Source organism: Lissotriton vulgaris, chromosome 9, assembly GCF_964263255.1.
Source record: "Lissotriton vulgaris chromosome 9, aLisVul1.2, whole genome shotgun sequence".
In the NCBI taxonomy this organism is placed as follows: domain Eukaryota; kingdom Metazoa; phylum Chordata; class Amphibia; order Caudata; family Salamandridae; genus Lissotriton; species Lissotriton vulgaris.
In genome coordinates, this window is record NC_141697.1 from 372,600,509 (window position 1) to 372,619,102 (window position 18,594).

The following is an 18,594-nucleotide window of genomic DNA, read 5'->3' on the forward strand; positions in this document are numbered from 1 at the left end:
TTTACACAAAAACGAAGATCCAGAGTAGTAAGTGGAATTGTAGTCTGGAATAATTTTTTCCCAAAAGCAACATTCTAAGCACACTCGAATTCAGACAAATACCTCGATTTATGCTGTCAGCGGCCAATTACATCTGGTTTTAAAAACGAATCTGTCAAGGTTAGGGCTGAACGTGAATTTTTGTTCTATTGGCTCATAAAAGTACGTATTGTAGAAAAACTAAACATCAGCAGGTCCCAGCCACTTAAAAGAACTGAACCCCGGTGAATACGTTTTATATCATTTCATATCTATAATTCCAGTATGTTGACATGAAGCCACTTTGTGGCGCTAAGTTTCTCTTTGCTATCATTAATAGGCGGGGTGACAAAGTTCCGGCATCATCAAATACATTATATTTTACTACAAAAGCGCTGTTATTGACAGAGAACTGAGCAAAATTGTGGTACGAAGCGCTATAAAACCATGTAAATACTATTGTTCCCGTTTCCAATAAAACACAATATTACAGCGGATTATTAAATCTGGGAAATTTTTCTGCGACCTTAAGTTACTCACACCTCATACACCTTGTGGGGCTTTTGTGTGCCTGGGGTAAGCGCGTAAAAAAAAAAAACATTTTTAAATCCCATATCTATAACGGGAAAAGCAAATGTTTTAGGCTCGAAATATTAGAGGGCCACAATAAAATTCTTCAGACACTGAAATAGAAGCGAGACACTGCTGATTATATAGCTAAATACATTCGCGATAATTTTCCAGACAGATTTTTATTTTATTTTTTGTAATAAACACAGTTAACACAATGGTTCTTTTTTTTTTTGTGAAACCCCTGGCCGTAGGGGATTCCTCTCTCAGGGATTAAAACATTAATATTACTTACATCGGAGGTGATTTATAGCCCAGAACAGGAAGAGCACCCTGCGTTTTGCATTAAACGGGGCTCGGGTCGGTTTCTGCTGTTATAAATCTGGGGCTGTTCAGTAAAAGGCCTCCTAGGCCACGCAGTGAGGTGTGTGAGCCGAGCCCTGTCACGGAAATGTGTACCTATTGTGCTGTAGAAAGAGACACAGAGGGAAGAACACCACAAAGGACAAACCACAATAAGATTCATGGTAGGAATAAATGTTGCATGAGTGAAACCTTGAGATTGTCTTAAACCACTTCCTATCTGACACAAATGCTCTTTGAGCTGTGTAATAAGGTAAATGTCTCAGACAATGCTCTTTGCAGACCTCCTAAAACTAATGCTTCCTTCTTTTCATCAAATGCAGTGTCCGCAGCACGTTTACATAGAGAAATTCTGAGCGAGAGCAGCACGAGTGTTGCCTTAACAGAGAATAACAATATCAAAATGGCTGTAAGAGCGTTAACTTTAATTATAGTTGTATATACTTTGGTGTATATGGGTACCAGCTTGGTTCATGGCGGCTGCCGCAATAAAGTCCTGTTTGATGGCACTTAAGCGCTAACTGACTTCATGCTCAAAGGGTAATTATTAATCATTGAAGTTTTCTTTTGAACGATAATTGAAATTAAGTAACTGTTTTTTTTTTCTTACTACCTTAAGTTAATTGCTTGCTGGCATTAGCATGTGCTGTCAGATAAGGTTATTTACTTCCTGCAGGACATAGAAGTTCCTTAACAAAGGATTTCACAGCCTCCTAAACAAGAGTCACAGGAGACACCATTATCTAAACGAAATGCACGCATTAACCTGAGACAGAAAGTAACACTTTTGAGGTCTGGCTTAACCTCAGACTTCAGATTGCAGTTGTGTGATTGAAAGCAGTATAGGATGCTCTGGGCTGCAGTAATCCACACACATCTATGGTCCGTCTTGATAGTGCAGCTGCTACCAGACCTTGTGTGAACAACAAATAGCTCTCAGCGTATTACTGAGAGAGGAAATTAAGCTCTGCCCACAATGGGTTCCCCTGAGTAGAGGATTTGGGCCCAGGTTGTGAGCTTCCACTAAAAAGAGTGCCTATATTGTACTATTTGGCTTGTGACAAAGCAGACACTGGACAGCAAGACTGAGTTGGTTACGGCAGCAAGCCAGTAGTGATAGCTATAGGCCGGATCTGTTCATTATGACATGTTATGAAAGAAGCAGTAGGCCTACTGTACTTATTGCAAAAAGCATTTGATTAAGTATATAGGTATTTAAGAGCATATTATTATTCCTCTGTATTAAAGCCTACAGATGGGCATTGTGTTGGCTGAAATCTCAGATTGTCATAGAAGGCAAGGGTTTTGGTGTTGGTTATTCCCTCTGACAAACTATGGGTGTAGAGGATTTGCACTGAGAATCTTTGTTAAACCCTCGTAGCAGAGCTAGTAATTTGCTTCACCAGCTGTAATTTCTTTTATATATTTCACTGTATGCCAGATGGTTGCCTTGTGAGAAAGCTTACCCTCAGTACTGAACTTCTGAGTTGACTATATGCCAAAACCCGGATGTAAGAAAGTGGCTCTGTATATACTGGACCAAAGTAAGGTACAGTGTGCTCAGTTCACAGTCCCCAGAGGCTAAAGTTAGATATAACCTTACTCTCTAAAGTGGTAGTTTGGTCGAGCAGTAAGGCAGTATCAGAGGACAGTGTAAAGCATTTGTTGTACACTCAGTCAGCAAATGGTCTCGCACACTCAAGAACTGAACTCTAGGCCAATTGTTTTGTATCAAAAGATATAGTTTTATTTTAGAACCAACAAGGTATCAAAATATACTTTTCTCAATATGAGTGACTTTAGGTAATTACTTTGCAAATAGGCAATAGACTTTGTAAGTACAATAGCTACAGTGGTTGCAATAGGCAACACAATTTCAAACACAGTATAACATTGAGCTCAATGGGTTTTTCTAGATAAATAATTGATTACTTTATGGATTACTTTTCTAACCACAGGACTGGATCCTTGATTCAGTCCCGGGACATCTCCTGTAATCAGTTGAGTAAAAGCGTTTTGGTTACAGTAGTGATTTTTAACGAATATAATTGTATTTTCAAAGTTGACACTCTGAAACTTTTCAGAGTAAACCAAGCAATGTTATCCTATGGGAGGAAATTCAAGTTAATGGTAAGTACAGTTATAATTACTTTTTCGGTTCAATGCTGAGCTGAAAGGTGCAGCACTACTGGCTTCTCTCCTGCTCACAGGTGAGTAAATCGGAGTTCTTATTTGGCTGATTTTAAATGAATATTTTAAAGTTTCAAAATTCCACCCTTAGAAGAATTTACAAGTGAAACCAGTCAATGTTAACCTATGGAAGGAAAATGAGTTATCAGCTTTTAGGTGACTACTCGACTGGTAGAGTTAAGGTTCTGGGCATAGACTCAGGGGTCTCCCAGGGTCGGAAAGGTACAGTTGTTGCACCCTCAGCGGCACAGGGGCAGCCGGGTGCAGAGAGAGTAGGCCCAATGCAATCCTATGGAGGGTAGGGGGCCTTCGGTTGGTGGCTGCAAGCAAGCAGGCCAGGCGGCTGTGGGAGCTGAGCTCCTGGTCAAGTAGTGTAGTAGTTGCACTTTCAACGGCACTCGGGCGGCTGGGTGCAGGGTACTTTTGAGCTGTCGGGTGCTTAATGTTAATCAATGGGAAAGTTAAAAAGTGAACAAAGGCTGCAGACTCGGACGGTGATTCTTCTGGTGCGACCACCACTTTGAGAGGTAAGTTGGGATCTTGGAGAAGAGGTAGGTACCCCAAAGGAAGGCACAGGGGGCCGCAGGGCGCAGTGGTGTCTTTTGGTGGTGGGAAATCTTACCCTTAGCTGGTCGCGGTTGCAGGGGTCCCTGGTTCTGAGGCTGCAGGCGTCGTCTGGATCTTCGAGGCGGGTCTTTGGGCACTGGACTCAGAGTCACAGTCGCCGGGGGGACGTCCTCGTGGTCTAGGATCACTCAGGACTGGGCTTGGCGGGTGCAGAGTGGGCTGGCTTCGCAGTTCCTGGCTGGCACCAGGGCTATTGCTGTTTGAGCAGAACCACTGCTCGTGGGAGTCCCAGTCTTCTTAGAGGTTCAAGGCAGGCAGCTCCTCTCGGGTTTTCGAGGTTGCTGTCCGCAGGAGACGCCGGGGTTTCGCAGGAGCAGGTTCAAGGATCAACAGGCCTGTAGGGTTCTAGGGCCAAGTCAGTCGGTGTCGTCCTCTTGTTAGCAGCTGCAGGGCAGGTCTTGTTTCTTGTTGTTCTTGTTGTAATCGGGATCTGAGGAAGGAAGATTCAGGGAGCCCCTAAATACTAAATTTAGGGGCGTTACAGGTAGGGCAAGGGCAGGGACCAATGGTTTCCTGTCCTTGGGTGAGTACACCCCCTAGCCTGCTCCACCCCTGTGGGAGGGGGGCAGGAGCCTAACTCTTATTGGGCAGGGCTCCCAATCCTCAAGATGGCCAGAACCCGGAGTTGTGCTTAACCTCGCCTCTCCCACCTGAGGGGTGGAGTTGGCATAGGCTGGCACATCCCCTTTCCTCACTTAGGGTTTCCTGCTGTTCTTCCCGCCAGAGTGCAGGTCAGAACCGGTGGGGACCAGTTTCTGAGTACAGCAAGTGGCCTGGAGAAGCTCACAAAGGCGGCAGGTCTTTGAAGTTTCCCCTGCCCATCCTGGGGGAGGAGGCTTGGCACCTCGTCCCAGGATGTCATTTTTTTCAGGGTTCAGAGAGCGGCAGGCTCTCGACCCAGGGGCCCAGAACGGATCTGGTGGTGGCAGCATCGGTTGCTACACAGTCAGGACACTGGGAGTTAGTTAGATTTCAGGGGGCATCTCTAAGATGCCCTATGTCATGCATGTAGGAAGGTGGCTACCTGACTATGGTTACCCCAGATTTTTTACCTTGTGTTTAGCTGGTTTTCGACTTAGTTGGCCTGGTTCCCTGCTAATCAGGGCCCAGGCTATCTGCTCTCTCTGTAAAATGAATTCCATGTACCCTAGGTGCATAACTAAATTGGCTTGGGTCACCTTATCAGCCCCTGTACAGAGCACTATAGGTGCCCAGGGCATAGGGGCATCCAAGGCCTACCAGGGGCTGCAGCATATATTTTGCCACCCCTGGCTGGCTATCCAAAATTGACACAACTGGCTGATCACTCAGCTGGGGCAGGGTGGTGTAGTCACCCCTTGCTTATATATAGTATGCCTATATCTAAACCTATCTGGACACATATAAACCTATAAGCCACTCCTATGGCAGGCCTTAACAATCCTGGAGGCAGAGTGCTTGGTTTTATGTGAGATGGTGCTCTAGCATGAGCTGAGCCTGTCTGCAGCTGTCGGGACCAATTCCCTAAGCTGCTCGGGATAATGCCATGCCATACCATATACTATTAAGTTCATTATAATCCTTGCGGTTATATGTTAACTTTGGTTTGGCTTTATCAAAACATGTAGTGTAAGGTGTCATACAATTTGGAATACTACCCCTTCGCCAGTCCTGGCGACGGGGGTAGCATTCCACCCCTCTAGAGGGAGACGACATGTTACTTTGCTAAAACGCGGTTGATTTTAAAGAGCCTCAGATCTACAAAATGGATGCTTCTGCCACAGACACAAGTCTGACCTCCTGCTGCTGACCGAAACTCAGCAGAGGAGGCCTGGACAAAGTCTTTCCTGTCGCAGGGAGGTGTTACACCACCCCAGACAGGAGATAGTGGATTGTAGCAGGGAGGTTTGAAAGAAACCAGACACTGCCTGGGGAGCACAAGACTGCCCCTTGCATAATCCGACCAAACCGTTTCTGGGGCACACCAGCCCCAGTCCCAGCGTGGCCTGGATCAAAGGGAAAGGGAAAGGGGTGTATCCACCCCCTTCCTGGGTCCCACCCATAGGAGGGGACCTAGCAGGTAATCCAGCCCCCTAGATTGGTATAAGAATGGGAGCAGTGCCAACGCACTCAGATTATCCTGATGAAACATTTGAAACAAAACTCTGGACCCTTCGACATCCTACTCGACGTAGAAGACTGAAGAATCTCCCTTGTGGTCAAGGAGTGACCACCCTGTGCAAACAGGCACCATCCAGCACCTCGACGTCTGCTTTGTTGCAGTTCCCGCCGGAACTCGAGCAACAGAGATCGACGAGATCAAGCTTTCCTGCCTTCTTACAGCCCGATCCACAGTCCCTGCAGAGCTGAGACCCGTGTAGGCGACCGGAAGCGTGGGGCACGCCATCTTGAAAAGACCTCGAGACGCTGACTGTGCAGCCCACGAGTGACCCTCGAAGCTGTACACCGGGGTTTGAGAAGCCCCAACCCTGAGCCACTCTTGCACCAAAGCTCACCCCTCTACACTCGACGAGTACTGCGTGGGGCCCTTCTGCTTTCCTTGGCTCAACGCGTTGGCCCGGTCACTTGCCAGCTGGCTTGTGGTCCCTGTGCCGACGAAAACCGAAATACGACTTGTGATTCTGGTTGCTCCAGACTTGCACCCGCTCCTCTGAAAAGGAGCACCCGCTCTGACCCTCCTGGTCCGAGTGAGAAGCAATCTTCCAATCCCGCGTGGATTGCTCTTGCCAAGTGTTGTTTGCTCCGATCTTGAAGCCGACAGCGCCGACGGGGAGAGCCTGCGTGGGACAACTCGTGACCCGCTCCTGGATGTCGCAGATGCCCCAGAGCCCACGTGGCAGCGGAGAGAAGCTCCTCGACAACCACCTGATTGCGCCCAACATTGCCTGGTTCCGTCCTGGTTCCACCCTGGTCACTGCTGAGTGACCCAGACTCTGTCCCCTCTGCTTTCAGGTACTCCACAACACGGATCCACCCTTGGATCACACCGGACACTTCTCCTTCACATCGCCTGCAGCATCGTCAGCTTCAAGCACCAACAACCTGCGTGACGAAACCCGACGCCACTTCGACCCTATGCACCCGCTTCCTGTGGGTGAGGTAACTCAGCAACGCCGGTGTTCCCACACTGGTACACACCTCTAGGGTCTGTGTCTAAAGTTTTGTCCTTCTAGGTTCAGCGGAAGTATCCTTAAACTCTATTTGTGTAACTTTTCGCACCATTGACTTTGCATTGGTGCATGCGTGTACTTTAAGCACTGCACCCGAATCCCGCGGGCTTTTCCCGACTTCAGCATTGCTTGTCCCGACTGCTCCCAGCGATGCCCTAGGCCTAACCACTGTTCGATTGGTATCTCTTATACCACTTTCTTAATATATGGTTTGAGTGGCCACCCGCCCTCATCCATAATTGTGCAACTTTCATATGTCATACTGTGCTTTTGATTTAACGCTTGTGCTCCTTTGCTCATAAAGAGTACTGGGGATTATTTTAGTAATAAACACATATATTTTCATAATATATACTTGTGTGGTGTCCTTTCATTTGATATTACAGGATTGTGATTGGTAAAACAGCTCGCTTAACACGACCTCTTGAGTTTAGCCTTTCAGACTGCTTAGTCGATGCTACCCCTAGGATAACTTGTCTATAAGGTTGACTTAAAACCAGACACCATAAGGGATTGTTTGGACTGATACAAGGTGGTTCCAGAATTGGAAACATCATATCAGGCCAACTTCTCACAGTGCACTTTACATTAAATCCCACACTGGCATCAGTGTGGGTTTAATGTGCAGTGACTTCTCAGTCTTCAGTGAAGCCATCATGGTGCTCTGGTCACAATGCCCTGGGTACCTAGGGTACCATTTACCAGGGGCTGACAGGTGGCCAGGGATGCCAATTGGGTTTCAGTTTCAACACAGTTTTAGGGAAGGAACATAGGCCCTGGGCACCTGATTGGCAGGAGCCCAGGGTACACTCAGTCAAAGCACATCAGCAATTCAGCAAAAAGTTGGGGCATACCATGCAAGAAAGATGGCACTTTCTCACACCGGAACATAAAATTATGCAATCTTCTCTGTTTTCACTACTCTCAGCAGAGCCTTTTTAAGAACACCAAACACAGTTCAGATTCTAAAGCTTATAAACGTCCAGAACCCCAATCCATCTTGCTTTTTTGTTGTAGCTGCTACTCCATGCAGATAAGTACAGTTTGGGTGATGTGTGATCAAGAACAGTTTGGTTCTGTTAAAATGGGAGGTGTTTGAGCAACCCGTGTTGGTTGCAGTGTTTGTTAGATTTTGTTAACTGGAAGTATGTTCAGTGGCAGCTGTACGGATTGGGTTGCAAGTGAACGCTTGGATATTTCAGTAAAGTTTTGTACGACCCTTGTAAATATATGTATTTTTTAGTTTAGTCATAACTACATAACCAAGTTAGGGATGGTAAAGAGGCACCACACCTGTTCGTAGCCTTTTATTGCACGAGAGATGAATGCTGAGCACGAGCAGGGCTTGTGGACCTGCGGTGGTGCAAGTTTGCTTTCGGTGCATATGGTGGAAATCGAAGGACTGGTGTGATTGTTTTGCGCATCATGTCGTACGTCCGCGCTCATTTTGAGACCATGGGAAGTTAATGTGAAGGAGACACAGGTTCATGGATTGGGTTGATGTGAGTGGCATCATGTCGTACGTCCGCGCTCATTTTGAGACCATGGGAAGTTAATGTGAAGGAGACACAGGTTCATGGATTGGGTTGATGTGAGTGCCCAATCAAGTCCATTGGTTAGCTGAGGTGGTACTCAACAGAACAATATTAGCGTGTGTGTCTGACAGAAACTTTGTGATGCACTTTGTGGCATTAATAAATCTTCAGGCGATTTTAAGAGTTAGTGACATGAGTGATGGAAGGGCTCAGATTGAGCAGGAGGGTTCGATGGAGGTAGAAATTAAGGAATGTAATTGATAAGATACCCACAGAGGTTAGTAGCAAGATGGAGAATAAATTGGTTAATTTGTTGCAGGCAAGAGTTTTGGGATCAGAAGATTATTTTTGGTCAGCTGGTGAGACTACTTCTCGTGAGGGTAAAAGAAGGAAAATCTCTAGGAAGAGAAAGAATATTGAAATACGTTTTAGTATGGTTAAGAGACAAAAATCTGTTGTGGAAGATCAAGGTTTATGTGAACTCGCAGGATATGGAAGTGGTGAGGACTCACCACATGGAGGGCAGTCTAAAGGCCCAGGAAAGGAGAATTACAAAGAAAGGTGGTGCTCTGTGACATCCTCTGGTAGTAAGGATCTTGAGTTGAACTGTTCATCTGATGCCCGGGGTTATGAGGATATAACGGGGAAGGAATTCCATGGTAGTGCGAGAGATAAGGATCCTAATTTATTGACTGATCTAATGGGGGATTGTATGTTTCATTCGATGTTGATTAAGCACACACTTTCCCCTGAGTGAGCTCATGTAGCAGAGTATATGGAATCCTGGCTGAGGAAACAGATTCCTAAGGATGTAAGAATAAGGTTGAGGTTGAAGTGCCCAAGACCTAACTTGGCGACTAGGGTGATGGTAAGACCAGAGTTGGATGCAAACATTTTTGCTTTCATTGGGAAAAGGAGATGCGATCCCGGTAAGAAATTGGATAGGGGTTTGATTTTGTGTCAAGACAGACTGCTTGATGTGGATGGCCCTTTGACCAAGTTATTTGATATGGCTTAGGAGGCCCATGTAAATCAGAAACAGTTGGATGTGGAAGAATTAAGACAGTCGGCGCAGCGCACATTCTTCCTTTTAGGGAATGCAAGTACAGCGATTTTAGTGAAGCGCAGGAAGAGCATTCTGCTTGAAAATGATCCTAAATTGGTAAAGTTGGCAAACAATGAGACGAAAGCCACTGCAAATGTTCCCCATTTTGAGGATGAGTTCATTAAGTATATGTCAAAATTTGTAGGGGCTTACAGCTCTATTCAGAAATTGCAGCGCAACATTTATAAAGTTTTCAATGATTGGGTTTTTGATTGGGCCAGGCGAACAAGGGGTAGGATTCCCAAACTGAGGACAGGGAATCACGAGGAATTATTTTTCTGGAGGATTTCGACTCTTGCAACAGAACCAGCGATCAGGTCAATAAGCTGTTTTTTTCCGGCAGAGGCTCAGACGGTGAGAGAATCGTGAAGAACTTTGTACCCTAGGTTCGGGCAAGGTTTGACCTTACTGTTGCGTTAAAATTGGACTGCAGACTTGCTCAATTTTATCACAGTTGGGTTCAAGTTACAAAGGATCCTTCGATTTTGGAAACTATGCAGGGCTATTGCATTGATTTCATAGAGGAACCCGTTTAGTCTTGGGTTCCGAAAAGTCTAATTTTAAGCAAAGATCAGTCAAGGTTGGCAGACAAAGATGTTCATGAACTGTGGGAGAAAGGTGCCATTGTGGAAGTGTTTCAGGAATTAGGAGGAGGAGGAGAGTTCCCTTTATGCCGGCGTGGTTGAGTCTGGCAGTATCCTGGGTGATGTGCATGCAGCATTGAGGAGTGGGGGACAGTAGGGGGTCCAGGGTACTGGTGCATATAGAATGTGTGTAGGGAGCAGTAGAGGGGGGTATTGCGGTGCAGTGTAGTGTTTCCTCAGGGACCCTGGGGTACAGTCATCTCAGGGCTGTAGGCAGTATCCTGACTTGTGGAGTGGGGCTGTGCATGACTTATTTTGAGGTAGGGGACAGCGTGCTGCTTCCAATAGACAGTGGCAGTTCTTGTGGGGTGGAATTATGTTGGGTACAGGGAAAACAAACTCTAATGCTGGGGGAGTGGGGGGGGGATAGTTAGTGTCTTGGAGGTGCAGTGTACCATGCCCTGAAGACCCCCTACACCAGCTGTGAGTTTCATGCCCCCAGAGGGTGCCCCAGGCATGCCTAGCCCCCCCTTCCCCCCTCTCCAAAGAGGGACTAGATGGCCATGGGGTAGGTCAGGGGCTTTGCGCTCGCTGCAGGTAGCCCATGGTGATGTGGGGACAGTGGCAAGGTGACGCTGGGGTCTTGGAAAGGAGAGAGCGACGTTGGACTGGGGCCAGGCCTACTTTGAGCCCCGTCCCCTCTGCAGCCGATGCCCACCTGCCATCTTAGGTTGGAGGCTCTGTCCCCCTGCAGAACCAAAGCGCAAAGAAAACAAGGAGTATTTCAATTCCTTACTGAATGTGCCATATATGGCTTTACAATTTGGAAAATGTTTTTACGTGCTTAATGTTGAAAATAAAGTTTTACATTAATTGTTAAACTGTTTTAATCAATATCCTTACTATTACAGTGTTCTGTGTATATTTTTAGGGGACAAGGGGCTGCACCACGGAGAGCAGAGGCCTAAATGGAAAGAGAGCGTGTGGTTACTAAGAAAATGGTTAAAGCAGAGTCGGGAGAGGAGGGTGCGTCACAAGTAGCGATGAACGGGGTTCGTGGTGGGGGACAGCACAAGGAGATTAAGGAAGATGCAATAAAATTCAATCAGCGACATGCAGGAGGTGGTGGTGGGGGGACCGCACAGGTAGATGAAGTGATTTATATAATATAATTAAAAATAGTTAACTCTAAAGGCACGTAGCGGAGGAGGGCGGCAACAAGCTTAAAGGAGACAACAACATAGCCTCTGGCTTTAAAAGCGCTCTGAGCGACCATGAAAAAGTAGTCCCTGAAACAGATGATAAATGGGACAAGTGTAAGGCTACAAGTAATGGGGCATTGCTCCGTGGTAGAGACCAACCAACGAAAAGGAGGGACAAATATGAAAGAGCAACTACTTGGAAACCAGGATTTTTCAAGGGCACTGAAATAAACAAATGAAAAGCAATGGGCAGGCTGTTAACTCACAAAGTATATACAGCAGGTCTCGAAGGCTTTCCGAGACCTAAAAAAGGGGGGTTGGCTTTAACAAAAACAAGTTTCCGATTCTGCCACTAAATGGGGAAATATGCATAGCGTGTGAATATAGACGAGCTTCGTGCTTTAAATCTATTGTTACAGGTAAGTAACTGGTTTCTTTCTGTAAAAGCCGTTTAAGCTTTGCCTTAACTCATGTGTACCTCCAAGCCATCAAATGTACTGTTCTTATGGTTGAGCTCCTTCTTTGCATCTGGAAAGCAGATCTTTCAAAAAATCGAATATAGGTTGCAGTTTCTGCTTTCATTGCTAGGTTCATGTCTCCCCATGTTGTGTGATGACCGATGACGGTGGTTGTCCTAGTCTAGACCGGGGCACACGCTGTTTTACCTGTTTCCATGTGGAATGGAGGGGCATGGATTTCTTGTATCACTATTATTGATCAAAGTGCCGATCATTTAATTGTAGTGCTTGTATAGTACCAACAGTAGGATTAAAATTGTTAGGTTTATTAAAACACCTAATTCTAACGTACTATTCATAATTTTGTCATTTCAGTCTGTAGAAGAGGCATTTGTGCCAGTTATCAAATTATGTTTTGATGGAATAGAGGTAGGTAACATTTGGCTGTAGCCATTCTTTTCTAACCTTGTGGACAGTAGTGGAATGTAAATACTTCCTGTTATAAGAATGAACGTAAAACTTCCCTTTCTGCCCGTTTCATAATATAACCCAGTATTTTTTAATCCTGACATTAACAATAAAATGTTACTGGATTGTAATACTTAAAATAGTGTAACCATTCTCTATCTTTGTCAGTAAAGCACTTTTGTTATTCCTACTTCAAATGGATCTTTTAGTTAAGAAAATTAGTTTGCTTCTTCACTTTTTAATGTTCTTATTAATGATATGAACCGTCATAAAATTATGCAAAGTTGTCCACTAGGTAATGGCTCTCTTGCTCCTTCTGGTAGTTGTCTGATAATGAGATACTGCTGGTGATGACTGGGATTGCTGTAATACAACATGCTTATGATTGTATTTGAGGCACTTGAAACGGTTTGTAAAATTAGTAAGTTAGAATCTTAAGAGTAGGTCCTTAATTATTGTTAAAGCATACTCCGTTTTGAAATCCTTTTATCTTAGTAATACTCTACAGATGGTATTTTAGTTAACGGAGCTTCCATTTTAATAGACCAGGATTGTGGTCTGTCAAGTTTCCTAAAAACTCTGCCATATACTCCAAAACTGTGGATGCATTAGCTGCATGCAATGCTGTATGAAATGTCCCTGTCTAAGATTGAAGTAAGAAATTGTGCAAAAGTGAATCCTTAGTAGAATGATTTTTTTGAAGAAGCTAAATGAACTACCCAAATCGACCCCACTTTTAACATAGATCTGTGAGTTAGGGTTGAAATTACTGGGCTATGTGGCTACAGTTAAACTAGTCTTATTTTGAGCTATGCTTTGGGCAGTCTCTGTACCTCTTGTTTCCAGGTGAAATGACATTAATTGCTACTTTGTAATGTGGATATTGTGCTATAGGTATAGATGAGCAAACTTTACTAAGAGATTCAGCCAAACTGTTCCTGCAATTACCACTTAGGTCACTATGTCCTTAATTAGAGTTAGAATGTAAGAAAGTAAACAAATTAATTAAATGCCATCTAGCAATCTACTTTATGGCCAGGGTGTTAATTTGAACGCAATTATTGTACATGGGTTACCTGGATGAGATGTCTTTGGTGTATGAGATCATGATGCAATCTTTATTTAAGGGGTCACTTAGGAATTCATCCGTCTGCTGCTTTACTATAATTTTGTTTCCTGGCAACTCTAGTATATGCTGTGTTGACGTTTAGGATGAGATTTACTTTTTCCTTGATGTCCTGCTCCTGAAAACCTTAGAAGGGATGGAACACTCATTCTGTTTAGCTCTGGAATCAAAAATGGGAAGGGTGTCATTCTTCTGTGTAAAAATACATATTCTTATAATAGTTATGCACTTCTCAATATATTTGGTGCATTGAGGTGGATTTTCATCTCCTAATTTTAAATATTTGACACAACTGCAGCTCTTCGATGTTACCGTATCTTACAGTGAGGCACTCTGCTGGTGTTCTGTTTATGTAGCAGCGACTTCCCTAATGATATTTTACTCAGCATGTAACCAATATCTCTATCTTTTTTTGTGAACTCTTGTTGATCTTGGTTAATGGTGACCTGCAGGTGATGTCTTGGTTATATATGTACTTTAGGGCTCTTTTCCTGTAATAAATTGTTTGGTGCCTTTTCTATGGAAAATGCAATTTTCAAAATGCCGAATTTATACGATAAAAAGTAATGCTAGTGATTTGGTAGTCTTCTATATAGTCAGGAAGTCTCAAGTTTAGGAATCCGTGCTCTATCAGAGTACCTGGAATAGGCGGGGCAGGGGGGGGGGAACATTACGAGTAGGGGAAAAGGACAAACAAAGGGCTTTTAGGCAAAAGCTTTACAGTTTGTTGTACTTGATGAATAACAGTGTCAAAGGGAAACCAATCTCATTCAACACCTTTACAATTTCAATACACATAAGGTTTTTAGTGTATAAGGTATTTCAACGTGTCGACGGCGTTTCGATCCAGCATGACAGCGCGGATCATCATCAGGACATAGATAATATGCGTAATAATCAGAAGCCTCAATTGCTGAGGGGGATTAAAGGCGGAGCCCAGGAGAGCTGAAGCGGGCTCGATGTGAGGAGCGGTAATGATTATTACCGAACAGGGCAGCTCAGTGATTTAAAGGAGTGCACACAGGTTATCCAGATTAGTTGCGGATGTCTACTCGGGAGGGATGAGCTGGCACAGTGGCCAGTCTCGTGGGTATGGCAGTGGCTCGATAGCGGAGTCTGTGCTGCGAGGAGTGTGTGCCCTCCTTTAAATCACTGAGCTGCCAGATTGAAATGCCTTGTACACTAAAAACCTTGTATGTATTGTAATTTTAAAGGTGTGGAATGAGATTTGTTTCCCTTTGACACGGTTATTCATCAAGTACAACAAACCGTAAAGATTTTGCCTAAAAGCCCTTTGTTTGTCCTTTTCCCCTGCTTGTAATGTTTCTCACATGTTAAGTAGGGCACAAGCCTGTGTCCCACTTCCTGTATTATTGAAAAACCTTGTCTACATTGTTAAAAAGTAAATATTAGACCTCTGTCCGGCTGGACATTTCAATTAAATATAGCAACAACTGAGTCTAAATTCATTGTCCTTCTATTCTCCCTTCTCCAGGGGCCACTGTTTAAAATAATTAACTCCCAAGGTACCTGGCCGACTTGTTTGGGTTCCCTTGTTTCCTTATTTATATTATGTGCATAGCAACACTTGTTTTTTTTTCTTTATTGTATGACTTCCTGAATTTTCGCATCGTGACCAGACCAATATGGCAGCCAGCTTTTTGGATTAATGTAATATGTAGTCTTTTCTTACTGTTGGCAACAGGAGGCATTTCTGCATTTAAGTAAGGAAGCTACAATTACAACTTGTATCGTTATCAAGGTTCGGACAAGCCGAAATGCGTGGATTGTGTCCTTTGCAGATTAAATACTTCCAAACTAAAACCTGAGTGCTGATTCCTTCCTTGTTAGAGTACGAGGAGATTGAATACATATAAATATAAAATTCACTGAAAAAAACACAGGTTTCCAGGAAGTTATAGTTATAAATTAGCATTTAAAAAACCTTAGATATTCACTGAAAAAACACAGGTTTCAGGGACGTTATAGTTAGTCTGACATTTCACTTGTTCGAAACCAGAGAAATTTAGCCGTTCTAGTTAGCTTAGCTAACTAATAAATCACGTCCCCACAATGCACTGCTGATGACGTGACATATTACATCACTCATGACATGGTCAGGGACATTACTGATGATGTCACTGCTGATGTCATCGATGATGTCACTGATGACGTCATCCACGAACTGTGAGTGTTTCTAAAAAGTTTAAGAATGTGATATATATGTGATGATTGAGTCAGTGTGTGACTGAATGTATAAGTGAGTGATTATACGTGTCTGGGTGAATGTGTGAGTGAGTCACTTCTCTGTGAATGTCTGTACCAGTCTGTTAGTTGGTGTGTAAGTGGCTGCATGGTTGGTAAATAGGTACATGAGTGTCTTTATGGTTTATTAATTGGTGTTCTGAGTACCTTTATAGCTGCCTGAGTGTGTGTTTTGTGACTACCTACGTGGATGTGAGTGGGTGATTCACTGGTGTATGGGTTCATGAGTGCATCTGCGAGGGGCTGTATGGGTGAGTGAGTGTGCATATGGTTGTGTTGGTGAGTGAATGGATGTCTCAGTGGTATATGTGTGAGTAACTGCATATGTCAATGGCAGTATATGTGAGTGTTGGAGAATTTAAGTGACTATATGTGACAGTGAGTGATTGTGAGAGTGAATATATGGACGAGTGTGTGCTTGTGTCAGTGATTGTATAAGAGTGTAAGTATGTGTTAGAATAAGTGAGGCAGTGTGTGTATAACTGTAGGTGAATAAATGGCATTGTGATTGACTCTTTGGGTGACTGACTACGTGTGTGAGTAACTCTATGGGTGAGTGGCGGTGTGCGAGTGTCTGTATGGGTGTATGAGTGCATATAATAGTGCCTGTATTGATGAGTGACTGTATGGGTGAGTGAGTGAGTGGAATTGTGTCTAGACCTAGGAATCAGCGAGTGGGAAGGTACTAACTGCTATTGGTGTGTCTATGGTTTAGAGAATGGTAGTCTATTTTAGAGTGCATGTATGAAAGGTTATATTAGGGTGTGAGTAGGTGCATCAGAGATTAAGTGGATGATGTAATCAGTGATGTCATTTGAGATGTCAGTGATGTCACTGACCATGTTATGAGTGATGTAATATGTGACATCATCAGCAGTGCATTGCGGGGGTGTGAGTTTTAGTTAGCTCAGCCAACTAAAATGGCTGAATTTCTCTGGTTTTGTACGAGTGAAATGAAAACGAGTAAAATGTCGGACTAACTGTAACGTCCCTGGAACCTGTGTTTTTTTCAGTGAAAATATCTGTCCGTCTGTCCTCTACTCTACAGCATGATATCTATCCCACAACAGGGCCACCCATTATTGCTTACAGGATCCTGGGTATATTGTACAACAGTATCCATTTCCTAGTTTATTTATTTTCTATGACAGGGTCACACATGCAGCCTCAATCAGATTGACTAAATGCAACTTGATCAGCAAAACTTAGAAATAGCCCAACTCTAAATGTGCCACTGGCGTTGCTACTATATTTCAATATTTTCTGGTACGTTTGACTGCAGTGGCATTTTAAAAATGTTTTATGCCGGCCAAAGAAATGAATTTAAGTAAAAGAAAAAAGTCTAGCTGAAGTGTTCCCCTTGAAAATATTGCATTGTTTATAAAGCTCTAGGGCTTTATTAAAGCCTACATTTCGAATTACTGTTTAGCTTTAGGAACATGGTGTTTAAGGTACATATGTTGTGGTGGGAGTTTTGGGGCACATTTGCACTGGTCTGGCATTTGTCGCTTTTCTCTTGCGACAGTTGTTGTGGTGATTGTAGTGTTTGCTCCAGGTTTGAACAAAATAGTAGGGGCTTCAGGATCAGTAGTACCCACCGCCCCATACCCGCAGCCATCAAGTGCAGTTTTAATTCTTCAGCAAGCACATAAAAGGTGAAATCTTCTATTCTGAATTTTCAAGTTCAGGTGAGGTCTATGTACCACATATTCTACTAGTATTCCTTTTTACTTGACAAAATTGTGAACTTTATTTATAAATGTTGCTTTGGAAACAAAACCGATATTTTGTCACCTAAGTCCTAAACTGCAATTTCTTCAATTTTAAATAATTTGGTTGTGTTCTACAATATACTCTGTTATCTGTTTCCAGATCGATATTTTGTTTGCAAGGCTAGCTCTGCAAACTATACCAGAGGATTTGGACCTGAGAGATGATAGTCTACTTAAAAATTTAGACATTAGATGTATACGAAGTCTTAACGGTATGTATGGCTTTTTATAGTTAAACATTCATGAGAACATACTTCTAAGATAATCAGTTGTATTTATTTAGCATGTAAGCCTCCCTGTAAAACCTTTATCAAAATGCCACATTGTTTTCCTTTACAAAGGTAACCTCGTGCAAATTACAATCTCCTCATTTAGGCAACTGCTTCAAAAACTCTGAATGTTACAGTGCTCCATACTGTTATGTGTAGATTAGTTGGTTAATACTGAAACGATTTTTGACCAAATCCCTATATTTATTTTATCACCTGGATTTTTTAAAATTTATTTTAAATTATGCGACAATGTACAGTGAGCATATTGCAAGGCTCATTCCATATTCATACAGTACGTATCAGCATCATGGGTAGGAGTACAATACAAAAATCAACCTTTAAACGGATTCCTGCCAAGCAGATCCTTTTTTTTGTTTAAAAATTGTTTACTGGGATTTTACATTACATGTTGCATATTGACATCTTACTTCGTTATAATGCATTGACACATAACTACAATTGGGAGCGGAGTGATTGTAAGTAATAGCATACTCATTTTTGCTACATCACAGCCATTTTAAAACCCAGACGCTGGAGTAATTGCCTGTGAGGAACCCTCCTGTTGGTTTGTGTCTTTCATCGGAAGCGTCTTACCATCTGGCCGGGCATGCCTCCGATGGGCATGTATGAGTATTCCACTCTTTTAAGATTTCTTTCCCAGTGTTACCTTGTCTGAATGTATTCTCATCTGTCATCGGAGCCGTAGCTGCCGATGTGAAACAGCGAACTGTCAACTATGGGGTTGAAACTAGAGGGGACATTAGGGAGCTATCGGACTGTATCGAAAGAATCAATAGTGCAGGCGGTGTTGTTGCCATTTTGCGGTGTAGTGAAGTGGAGGTTTAATGGTACGTATTTGAGGGGGGTGT

The 18,594-nt window shown here is 43.4% G+C and overlaps 1 protein-coding gene across 1 annotated transcript in view; it reads left to right on the forward strand.

The window, feature by feature from the left end:
* PAPOLA (poly(A) polymerase alpha) overlaps nt 1–18,594 on the forward strand; it is an 829,479-nt gene that overhangs the window by 117,540 nt on the left and 693,345 nt on the right. Inside the window, exons 6-7 of the mRNA XM_086937747.1 lie at nt 12,198–12,251; nt 17,554–17,665. Of these exons, the coding sequence (XP_086793873.1) occupies nt 12,198–12,251; nt 17,554–17,665 (166 nt within the window). The remainder of the gene's footprint in view (nt 1–12,197; nt 12,252–17,553; nt 17,666–18,594) is intronic.